Source organism: Bos javanicus, chromosome 5, assembly GCF_032452875.1.
Source record: "Bos javanicus breed banteng chromosome 5, ARS-OSU_banteng_1.0, whole genome shotgun sequence".
NCBI classification, from domain to species: Eukaryota; Metazoa; Chordata; class Mammalia; order Artiodactyla; family Bovidae; genus Bos; species Bos javanicus.
The window spans coordinates 2,745,275-2,757,841 of record NC_083872.1 but is presented as its reverse complement, the minus strand read 5'-3'; the positions used below and the strand labels follow the sequence as shown (position 1 = coordinate 2,757,841).

General features: G+C 36.4%; 1 protein-coding gene across 1 annotated transcript in view; it reads right to left on the bottom strand.

Moving 5' to 3' along the window:
- The window catches only part of TRHDE (thyrotropin releasing hormone degrading enzyme), a 447,855-nt gene that overhangs the window by 120,552 nt on the left and 314,736 nt on the right, over positions 1-12,567 (bottom strand). The window contains exon 7 of the mRNA XM_061415530.1: positions 2,684-2,749. Coding sequence (XP_061271514.1) covers positions 2,684-2,749 — 66 coding nt within the window. The remainder of the gene's footprint in view (positions 1-2,683; positions 2,750-12,567) is intronic.

Below are 12,567 nucleotides of genomic sequence, written 5' to 3'. Positions count from 1 at the left end.
GTCCCTTTCTACTGAGGGATGTGTGTATAAGTTGAAACTTGAAATATGTTGTCCAATACAAAATATTATAAAAGTTAAGAAATATGTAGCTGAATCAATACTCAGGTACTTGCTAAGTTAAATATAAACATGTGAACTCATCTACCTTTATATTGTTTTATTATATTTATTATATAAATATTACATTGTACTTTATATCTATTATATAATGTTATTATGTGTTTTTATTATATTTTAAATTTATATTGTGTAAATATATTGTTTTATTTATTTGTGAATGTAAAAAAACATTTTCCTTGTTCCCAAAAGAGCTTAAGATGAATCACAAGGACTAAAAGATTTAAGAGAAACCAAGTTTTAAAAGAAACCACCATTATAATATTGTTCAGGTATGGAATATCAGGGCTAAGGTCCAAATACTAAAAAAAAAAAAAAAAAAGGAAATATGGAGGGAGGGAAGAAGAAAGGAAGAGAAGGATGGTGGGATGGGGGGAGAATATATTTAAAAAATACTATTTGCAATTTAGGATGCCTACACTTGTAAATCTAACCCTGGGTCTGTGTGCAAATATAAACTTCCACTTGTCAACATAGAAATAGCCATTGTTAATATGAAAACAATTAATAGATTTTCCAGCAGAGATAAGCACTGACAGTCTAGATTAGCTCTTTCAGCAACATGTAAACCAAGATTCCCCAGAGGCTTGTGGATGGGAAATATATTAATATCAACTCCGTGACCACTCAGCACCGTGACATGAAGTGTCTGTTCAGGAGGTCATTTTCAAACCATATCCCATGCATCTTCATGCACAACAGATGATAATTTATCACCTAGACACAGGAATCTACTGTAAACTAATCCAAACTGCTGATGATACACTAAATCAGTTTGAGTGATGAGTATAAATAAAGCGGCAAGGAAAGTACTGAAGGATAAAGATCTATCTGATCAATGAGATGTCACAGGCAAATGAAATGCAATGTTGACAAACACAGAGTCCCTCAGTTGAAAATTAACCAAATCGAGTACCACAGCATAAAGGCACACATTAATACCGGCTTCACATGAAAGTTTAATATCATGGGAGTTAGAGGGTAGAGTCCAACTGTTACAGATAAAACTGGACAGAATAGGTCAGTAGAAAAGGCTGTATTCAAAATTGATCTATTTTGCATACCACAGAAAGTATGATAAGAAAAAGAAAAACATTGCAAAAAAAAAAAAATCCTTTCCAGATAACATAAGTATCATTATTCAATCTTCCAAGCAAATCTAAACACACAAATGAGAAAAAAATAAAATTAAATAAAAATTGTATACAGAAAGTGATTTCACATCAGCTTGCTACCCAGGAAATTAAATTCAATTTGTGGAAATCTTATGAAAGCTCAGCTATTTTCTGGAACTATACTGTCATGCTACAACTTCAGTGGGAAAAACAAAGGAGTGGGGATAAGGAAGGACGTTTCTCCAGATAGTTGATATTCATGGAGGTCACTCACAGAGGAAAAAAAAAAAAGATTTTCCTAACTATGTGATCAGAATAGAGACTTTAGTACTTGGCAAACAGATTCAGTGGAATTCAGCGATTCCAAAGGTTGCCCTAATGGAAAGAGCTGATTAAAGTAACTCCAACCCCAGCTGGAACAATTTGGTAAAAATATCTTCTAAGGAAAATTATTCTTCAAGGAATTTATATATATTTTTTCTCTTGTGTTAAGTATTTATAGCTTTGTCATAACATTCTTGAACTCTTGTTTTGTATTTTATCATTTAGTTTATTTTAGGTAAAGATAGAATTAGACTACTAAAACATGACCTGATCCCATATGTAGTTTATTTAAATTTCAAAATGAAAAGCTTACTGAGAAAGATAAGATTGATTGCTCTCTCTGTCTTAGCATAATTGTATTTCAGGTGAACATCAATTTACTTTAAAGGACACTTCTAAGTAGCAGAATGCATCATAAATAATTCATCAATCACAGCTGCTAGGAACATGATTTACTCCAACAGATTCAATGGAATAAAAATTCTATTTTTCTATATTTGTGTTTGCTTTCAAGAATTTAAGAATCTTCGTTTTCTAAGAATCTACTCCTAGATTACATGTTTCATACTATAAATGTATTATAATAAAACTGTTTCTTTTTTCCTTCTTTATTTAAAGAACCGTATTTCCTAATAAAACAAAAACACTTTAATATATTTGGAACAAATAACAATCTCTGTATATCAACACTAAAACAGCAAACAACATAAAAGGCACATATCTGAAAAAGTGTTAAGAATTTCTCAAACAATGCATAATTCCAAGAAGGCTAACATAATTTGCTTTCATTTTATATAAACTTTTAAATGGAAGAAAAGGGAAACAGACTTTTGTGAAATCATATATAGACTATTTAGGATCTGCTATATTTGAAAATTACTTCAATTTTAAAATGCATATTAAAGAGATTCTAAATGATATAACCTTTCGAGTTTTGTGGGTTAATACATAATCTTATCTACCATTTTCATTTGTCGTATGGTAAGGCACTGCTTACCTTACTTACCTTATGGTTTCCCATAAAATTCAGCAATTTTGTATTAGCAATTTCCCAAGCTGTGAAATATCTTTAAATAAACACAAGAATAAGGAAAAATGTAAACAAAAATAGAAAACATTTTACTTACTTGCAAACCCCTTTGAAATACTGAATGGCCCATAAAATTAGCCAGCATTCTAATTAAAGCAGCACCCTGTAAGAAAGAGTATTTTTAAAAAAGAAAAGAAAAAAGTTTCAACCAAGTAACATGATTCTAAAATTATTCTATATCAGTCAAAAATAGTCTTCATTCATGCTATTTTATTCCTAAAAATAGTTAAGAAATAAGAGAATTATGGATGCAATACTTCAATTATAGGTTACAATTGCATTTTTTGTTTGGTCAATCTAAAAGTTTTATGGATCTAAAACTGATGATTTTGAAGTAGAAGTCTCTTGAATAAAATATCTCAGAGCAATAATAAGTTGTAATTCAGGAATACTAGAAATTTTACTGAGCACCATATATGACAAAGTTAATAAAACAAGGTTTTTGTACTCACAGGTTCATAATCTAGTAAAGGAGGTACACCCATCTTATAAATAATCATACTGAAATATAGCTTTGAAGTAACATAGCTACATACTTTATCTCCGGCTCGTTCAAGAATCCTTTAGCTATAGAAGTGGAGAGTAGGAAGTGCCAGGGAATCAGATTTCTTGGATTCAAATCCTGGTGCTGGCATTACCCTCCATGTTTACTCAGCAAAAGTATTTGGCCCTTAAGTCCCTCCCTTTTCTCACTTGAAAAGTACAAGCAATAATAGTCCAAATTTATATGGTTTTCCTGAAATTTAAATACATTACTGAATGCAAGGCAATTCAAACGGGGTTTAAAAATTAGTAACCATGATAGAAGTGTTAGCTGTCAATATTATATCAAGGTAATTATATTTATTTCCTGTGTGTTTTTTCCTTTTAGAGTCTTCTATAAATCCATATACAAATAGAACATATATGAGGCTGATAAATATTTAGAGCAATAGAACAAAATACTAATGTAAGAGTCTATCTCATTTTGAAAATGGTTATTGCATTGTAGAACAATATCAGTGTGAAAAGGCTGACATACAATCAATACGAAAAATTCCAAGAATTGATGGTTAAGCCTAGATTATCACAAATCTGTATGCAAAATATAAATAAGACTTCAAGAAGATATTTCAATCTGCAGCAAACTGTTTTAACTATGAAGCACTAAATTGAAAGGAGCAAAAGTTTAAAAATAAATGATAGAAAACAACACAATTCTGTAAAGCAATTATTCTTCAATTAAAAATAAATAAACTTTAAAAAATCTTTAAAAAGAAGAAACAAAATAAACGATAGCCTGGTTTTAAGGGAAATAAATCCCTTTATAACTACATTTCTAACTTCATACTCACGTTAAATTCATACCCATCAATAGCTAATTTCTTTCCAGGTTTCTCTTTTTTATAAGAGAATCATAAGAACCCCATACAGACTCATCCAGCCTGGGGCTGGGTGGAAACAACAAGTGCAGAGACACAAGAATGAATTTCCACTGTTACCAGAACTGCTCCCTGTAATTCCAGAATTTTAATGCAGTAGAGTATTCATGCTCTATGAATCAGCATTAGAGAAATGTCTCAAAAAAAATTCAGTCATCATCACAGTTGCTCCCCAAATTGGTATTTTATTCACAACTCAACAAATGATGGGCTCCCTGGACAAGCCATAGAGTTGTATGCCTTTTCTGGTATATTTTCCTTCCACAGCTTCTACTTTCTGCTCTTTCTTCTGCTTCTTACTCTGTATCTTCTGCACAGTTGTATAAATCCATAAAGTATGAGCATCTATGATTCAATCTGGGGACCAGGTTAGAATTCCCTTTAGACTTTATCAATTCTGCTCCTTGAATTTCCTTGACAAGCTCCCCTCCTATACATTCCCAATCTAATCTACCCACCCCCAGGTGGAAATTGTCAGTTCTGAAGAAAAACTAACACTTGCCACCTGGGAAGTGAGACAGAATCTCGAGCAGTCAACGGAAAACTTTCCTCAGTACAGAAGAGCCATCTTCGGATGATTTAAGTGTTTCCCTTTAGGTAATGAAGACTTGGTCTCTTGTCAGGCTATAAAAACTATCAATTTGGCATGGGCTAATGACAAAAGAGTCCTTTGTAATCATAAAGAATGTGTCTGTTTTCTTGTCTGTGTTGAGCTAGAGCAGAGTACTAACAGGAAAGAAAACCTAGGAATATATTTAATATTTTAAAATTATATACTATGGGACTCCCTCTTATGATTATATTGTATAATTTAATTAACTTTTCAAAACTATGTTTGTCTTGCCAATTTGAATATTTTAAATTCTCCAGAGTAGCATGCATGCATTCCTCTATATTTAACTAGACTTTTCTTTCCAAAACTCAATTTTAAATATCACTATTTCATAGAACTTCATAGGCAGATGGGTTTTTCAACTGTCATCATGCAGCCAACATATACTGAGCACCTACTATATGGGTTATAACAAAGATTACACTTCTTAATGCAGGCACACCTCACTGTAAACCCTTGTTCAAAAAGAAAACAATAAATCCTTTTCCACTGTGTCTTTAAAATATTTTTTCACAGATGTACTTTGTAATAGTATAATTTATACTCACTTGTGATTCAAAATTCCAGCCCCAATCAAACAAATTGGATGTTACACAGCCTAAGTAGCTTTATGGGAAATAAATATACTATTTCTGCAAGATTTGTATAATTCTGAGATTTAATCAAGAAAGTATCACTATATTTGCTATACTAAATTTCAGGGAGATGATAGGGTAGAAACTACTAAGTGATTTTTTTTTTATGGTTTTATAAAGAATATTCTGGACTTCCCTGCTGACAATGAAGAATTTGTCTGCAATGCAGGAGATGTGGGTTCTATCCATGGGTGGGGAAGGTCCTCTGGAGAAGAGAATGGTACCCATTCCAGTACTCTTGCCTGGACAACTCCATGGACAGAAATGGGCTACAGTCCACGGGGTTGCAAAGAGTCAGACACAACTGAGCAACTAACACTTCCACCAAGAAAATTCTACAAAAGTATGCTTATAAACCTATTACTCATTTAGTGATTTTTCTATTTGTAGTATCCTTCTCATATAAGTTCCTGGCTAAAATTTCCTTTATTTACATGCAAGCATTTGCATGCATGTCAGTCTCAATGACAGTAAACACCCCCAGAGGCAGGAGTGTGTATGACTTGGTGCCCCTGTTCCATTTGCCTGGCTGAGAGAGGTGCTTCCTCACCACAATAACTGGATGAGGGAGAAAGAGAAGTAGGTTGCACATATAGCAATTACTTTGCCTTCTGGAAGACTACTCAGGCAGGAGAGACAGTTTATTACTGTAGCTTATTTATCTTATTGTATGCTTCAGTGATAAGTAATCTCTTTCAAAGAGCTTCCCTGGTAGCTCAGATGGTAAAGAAACTGCCTGCAATTCAGGAGACCCAGGTTCAATCCCTGGGTCAGAAAGATCCCCTGGAGAAGGAAATGGCAACCCGCTCCAGTATTCTTGCCTGGAGAATCCCATGGACAGCGGAGCCTGGCAGGCTACAGTCCATGGGGTCGCAAGGAGTCGGACACGACTGAGCGACTAACGCACACACACTCTCAGTGATAAGCAATCACTTTTAAAGAGAGGAAGATCTTCTCAACTAATTTATTCCTTTAACATATGCTTATTGAGGAAAATTGTATGCTCAGAATCCTATAAGGTTTTGCTGGTGGCTCGAGTGGTAAAGAACCTGCCTGCAGTCTGCCATTTACCACGCTTGCGCCAACCCCACCTTCCACGACGCCTGCCTGCAGTACACAGTCTTCACACAAGTTTTCCAGCAGCGCAGCGGACCGTCTTCACCATCGCTCCTTCTCGAGTTCAGCCGGCGTACACCCATCCACCCAACACGGCCCACGGACCTCGGTACAAGCCCACCACCAAGAGCAGCTGTAAGGCTGCCCTGGAGGAACCGAAAGGCCAAATTCCCTCCTCCCTTCTACTGCTTCTACCAACTGGAAGCACATAAAACTAGAATTTCATTGTTTAGTTTTGAAAAAAATATATGTTGATTTCTTGTAACATCCAGTAAGAATGCTAACAGTTCACTTGCAGTGGAAGATATTTGGACCTAGTAGAGGCATTTAGGAACTTGTGGGCTGTCCCATAATTCCATATGCTGTTTCCGAGTCCCACAATTTACCCCAGCTCTGCTTGCTGAAACTGGAAGTTATTTATTTTTTAATGACCCTTGAAAGTCATGAACGCATCAGCTAGCAAAAGAAGTAACATGAGTGATTCTTTTTGCTATTACCGCCAAAAAGAAAAAAATCAAGACTTGGAATCCCTTTTACTAAACTTGACAAAGGTTCAATAAATTCTTACCATCAAACTGATGGATTATTATTTATAAATCAAGTTTGATGAAGTAATCATTGTCTGCAGTGGTTCAACTTTTAAGTTAAGGGAAAATCTTTGTAGATAATATAAAATAGAAACTTTAAAAAGTTTAAAAATAGCCAGGACATGGAAGCAACCTAGATGTCCATCAGCAGATGAATGGATAAGAAAGCTATGCTACATATACACAATGGAGTATTACTCAGCCATTAAAAAGAATACATTTGAATCAGTTCTAATGAGGTGGATGAAACTGGAGCCTATTATACAGAGTGAAGTAAGCCAGAAGGAAAAACACCAATACAGTATACTAACGCATATATATGGAATTTAGAAAGATGGTAACAATAACCCTGTATACGAGACAGCAAAAGAGACACTGATGTATAGAACAGTCTTTTGGACTCTGTGGGAGAGGGGAGGGTGGGATGATTTGGGTGAATGGCATTGAAACATGTATAATATCATGTATGAAACGAGTCGCCAGTCCAAGTTCGATGCACGATACTGGATGCTTGGAGCTGGTGCAATGGGATGACCCAGAGGGATGGTATGGAGAGGGAGGAGGGAGGAGGGTTCAGGATGGGGAACACATGTATACCTGTGGCGGATTCATTTCAATATTTGGCAAAACCAATACAATATTGTAAAGTTTAAAAATAAAATAAAATTTAAAAAAAGCAAACAACTAATAACAAGTAAAAAAAAAAAATAAAGTCACAGTGTATACAGCCCATTTTCAAAGAGGTCTTAAAATAACTAGTTTAGTTACTTGGTTTAGTTACTCAGCTTCTGATGAATAAAAAAAATAAATAAAATAAATAACAAAATAAAAAATTTAAAAATAAAAAAAGTTTTAAAAACTGGAAAAAAAAGCATCTGCCTGCAATGCAGGAGACCTGCTGATGCAATGCATCAATCCCTGGGTTGGGAAGATGCCCTGGTGAAGGAAATGGCAACCCACTCCAGTATTCTTGCCTGGAGAATCCCATGGACAGAGGAGCCTGGTGGGCTACAATCCACGGGGTAGCAAACAGTCAGACACGACTGAGCAACTAACACTTTGACACTTTCAGAATCCTATAAAGCATAAATAGTAATGAGTCTCTAAACTCAAGCAAAGATACAACATAATATAAGATGGAAGACAAAAGAAATAAAATACCTTACTGTGTTTCAGAATAGGGGGAGGTTATTTTATCTGAAGAGATAAAGGGTAAGGAGGATCTGAAGAAGGGTCGCTTCCATTGGGCTTTGAAGGACAGATAGGATTCCATGATCAAAGGTAAACAGTGTTCATGGTATGGGAGGAACAACCTTTGTGTGATATCATGCAGGTGCAAAAGTGAAAAGCACAAGTGGGGAAGGTAATTCTGAAAGAAAAAAGGCTTACGATTAAGTGACAGAAGATTCAATGAAATATAAAACTGAAGCAGTTGTTAGAAAAAATTGAATATCAGGACTAACACATTTGAACTTTGTTAGAGGATGGGGCAAATAGAAGGGAAAAAAGTGGAAGCAGTTATAGATTTTATTTTCTTGGGCTCTAAAATCACTGCAAATGGTGACTGCAGTCATGAAATTTAAAGATGCTTGCTCCTTGGAAGGAAAGCTATGGCAAACCTATAAAGAAGAAAATATATTAAAAAGCAGAGACATCGCTTTTGTGGCAAAGGTCCATTTAGTCAAAGCTATGGTTTTTCCAGTAGTCATGTACAGATGTGAGAGTTGGACCATAAAGAGCGCTGGGCAGTGAAGAATTGATGCTTTCAAATTGCGGTGCTGAGAAGACACTTGAGAGTCCCTTGAACTGGAAGGAGATCAAACCAGTCTATTATAAAGGAAATCATTCTTGAATATTCATTGGAACAAGTGACTTGAAGTTGAAGCTCCAATGCTTTGGCCACCTAATGCAAAGAGCCAACACATTGGAAAAGACGCTGATGCTGAGAAAAATGAAGGCAAAAGGAGAAGGGGGAGGGAAAGGATGAGATGGTTAGATAGCATCACTGACTCAGTGGGCATGGATTTGAGCAAACTCTGGAAGAGAGTGGACACAGGAGCCTGGTGGGCTACAGTCCATGGGATCACAGAGTGTTGGACATGACTTAGTGACTCAACAACAATAAAAAAGAGGATTGGGAAGGGTTTTTGGAAAGAGAGTTTAAAAAGCCACAACTCGTGAAAATTATAAAGAAAGTACAGGTACGAGACAGCAAAAGAGACACTGATGTATAGAACAGTGTTATGGACTCTGTGGGAGAGGGAGAGGGTGGGAAGATGTGGGAGAATGGCAATGAAACATGTAAAATATCATGTAGGAAACGAGTTGCCAGTCCAGGTTCGATGCATGATGCTGGATGCTTGGGGCTGGTCCACTGGGACGGCCCAGAGGGATGGTATGGGGAGGGAGGAGGGAGGAGGGTTCGGGATGGGGAACACATGTATACCTGTGGCGGATTCATTTTGATATTTGGCAAAACTAATACAATTATGTAAAGTTTAAAAATAAAATAAAATTGGAAGAATAAAAAAAAAAAAAAAGAAAAAGAAAAAAAAAAGCCACAACTCATCTAAAATACTTCAAGAAGGAAGTAAAATAACCAGAAGCAAATGGTAACAATGAGGATAAAAATGAAAAAGACTAGTGTAAAGAATAGAACAAAATTCATTTTAAATCGTAAAGCCTTAAATCATCTTTCAGATGATTACGATGATATTAGCAGATATGGGACATTTAAAATAAAGTATTAGTTAGATGACAATGGTCAAATCCATTTGAAACAGGTGGTATTCTGAGGACCATGTAGGGACACAGAGAAATGGAAGGAAAATGTGATCATAGGAATGAAATTAAGTGAAAGACTATGATTGAGGATATAAACAAGGATTTGTATGGAATGAGATGATGAACAGATATGTGCCAAAGTTTTAGTGAAGGAGTTCAGTTCAGCCACTCAGTCGTGTCTGACTCTTTGCGACCCCATGGACCGCAGCACACCAGGCCTCCTTGTCCATCACCAATTCCCAGAATTCACCCAAACTCATGTCCATTGAGTTGGTGATGCCATCAAACCATCTCATCCTCTGTCATCCCCTTCTCCTCCTGCCCTCAATCTTTCCCAGCATCAGGGTCTTTTCCAACAAGTCAGTTCTTTGCATCAGTATTGATCCAAAGTATTGGAGTTTCAGATTCAGCATCAGTCCTTCCAATGAAAACTCAGGACTGATTATCCTTTAGGATGGACTGGCTGGATCTCCTTGCAGTCCAAGGGACTCTCAAGAGTCTTCTCCAACACCACAGTTCAAAAGCATCAATTCTTTGGTGCTCAGCTTTGTTTATAGTCCAACTTTCATATCCATACATGACCACAGGAAAAACCATAGCTTTGACTAGATGGACCTTTGTTGGCAGAGTAATGTCTCTGCTTTTTAATATGCTATCTAGGTTGGTCACAGCTGTTCTTCCAAGGAGCAAGTGTCTTTTAATTTCATGGCTGCAGTCACTATCTGCAGTGATTTTGGGCCCAGGAAAATTCTGTCACTGTTTCCACTGTTTCCCCATCTATTTGCCATGAAGTGATGGGACCAGATGGCATTATCTTAGTTTTCTGAGTGTTGAGTTTTAAGCCAGCTTTTTCACTCCCCTCTTTCACTTTCATCAAGAGGCTCCCTAGTCCCTTTTTGCTTTCTGCCATAAGGGTAATGTTAACTGCATATATGAGGTTATTGATATTTCTCCTGTCAGTCTTGATTCCAGCCTGTGCTTCCTCCAGCCTGGCATTTCTCATGATGTACTCTGTATATAAGTTAAATAAGCGGGGTGACAATATACAGCTTTGACATACTCCTTTCCAAATTTGGAACCAGTCTGTTGTTCCATGTCCAGTTCTAACTGGTGCTTCTTGACCTGCATACAGATTTCTCAGGAGGCAGGTAAAGTGATCAATATTCCCATTACTTTAAGAATTTTCCACAGTTTGTTGTGATCCACAGAGTCTAAAGTTTTGGCATAGTCAATAAAGCAGAAATAGATGTTTTTCCGGAACTCTCTTGCTTTTTCGATGATCCAACAAATGTTGGCAATTTGGTCTCTGGTTCCTCTGCCTTTTCCAAATCCAGCATGAACATCTGGAAGTTCACAGTTCATGTACTGTTGAAGCCTGGCTTGGAGAATTTTGAGAATTACTTTGCTAGCATGTGAGATGAGTGCAACTGTGCAGTAGTTTGAATATTATTTGGCATAGCCTTTCATTGGGGATCGGAATGAAACCTGACCTTTTCCAGTCCTGTGGCCACTGCTGACTTTTCCGAATTTGCTGGCATATTGAGTGCAGTACTTTCAAAGTATCTTCTCTTAGAATTTGAAATAGCTCATTTGGAATTGCATCACTTCCACTAGCTTTGTTCATAGTGATGCTTCCTAAAGCCCATTTGACTTCACATTCCAAGATGTCTGGCTCTAGGTGAGTGATCACACCATCGTGATTATCTTGGTCATGAAGATCTTTTTTGTACAGTTCTTCTGTGTATTCTTGCCACCTCTTCTTAATGTCTTCTACTTGTTAGATCCACAACATTTCTGTCCTTTATTGAGCCCATCTTTGCATGGAATGTTCCCTTGGTATCTCTAATTTTCTTGAGGAAAACTCTCGTCTTCCCCATTCTATTGTTTTCCTCTATTTCTTTGCACTTATCACTGAGGAAGGCTTTCTTATCTCTCCTTGCTATTCTTTGGAACTTTGCATTCAGATGGGTATGTTTTTCCTTTTCTCCTTTGTCTCTCACTTCTCTTCTTTTCTCAGCTATTTGTAAGGCCTCATCAGACAACCATTTTGCCTTTTTGCATTTTTTTTGGGGGGGGATGCTCTTGATCACTTCCTCCTGTACAATGTCATGAACCTCTATCCATAGTTCTTCATGCAGTCTGTTTGTCAGGCCTAATCCCTTAAATCTATTTCTCACTTCCATTGTATAATCATAAGGGATTTGATTTAGGTCAGACCTGAATGGTCTAGTGGTTTTCCCTAGTTTCTTCAATTTAAGTCTGAATTTGGCAATAAGGAGTTCATGATCTGAGCCACAGTCGGCTCCCAGTCTTGTTTCTGCTGACTGTATAGAGCTTCTCCATCTTCAGCTACAAAGAATATAATCAGTCTGATTTCAGTATTGACCATATGGTGATGTCCATGTGTAGAGTCTTATTTTCTTGGAAGAGGGTGTTTGCTATGACCAATGTGTTCTCTTGGCAAAACTCTAAAACAGCATTTACAGATTCTGTATGACCTGCACTTGAGTGCCTAGAATAGGAAGTCAATAAATATCTGAGAAAATCAGTGAAAAAAAAAATGAAATGAAGACCTAAGGATGAAACACTGTGATATGAAACAATGTGTCATAGAAGACTTTTTTGATGAATAAGTGCTTCAGTTTTAAAGGGAAAAAAAATATAGCTACAAGAAGGCCAAAGTAGGTCACATTTACAGAGTGCTATTTAAATAGACTTTGTATAAAAGCCATATTGCAGAACAATGGATAAACAGGAGGAGAAGA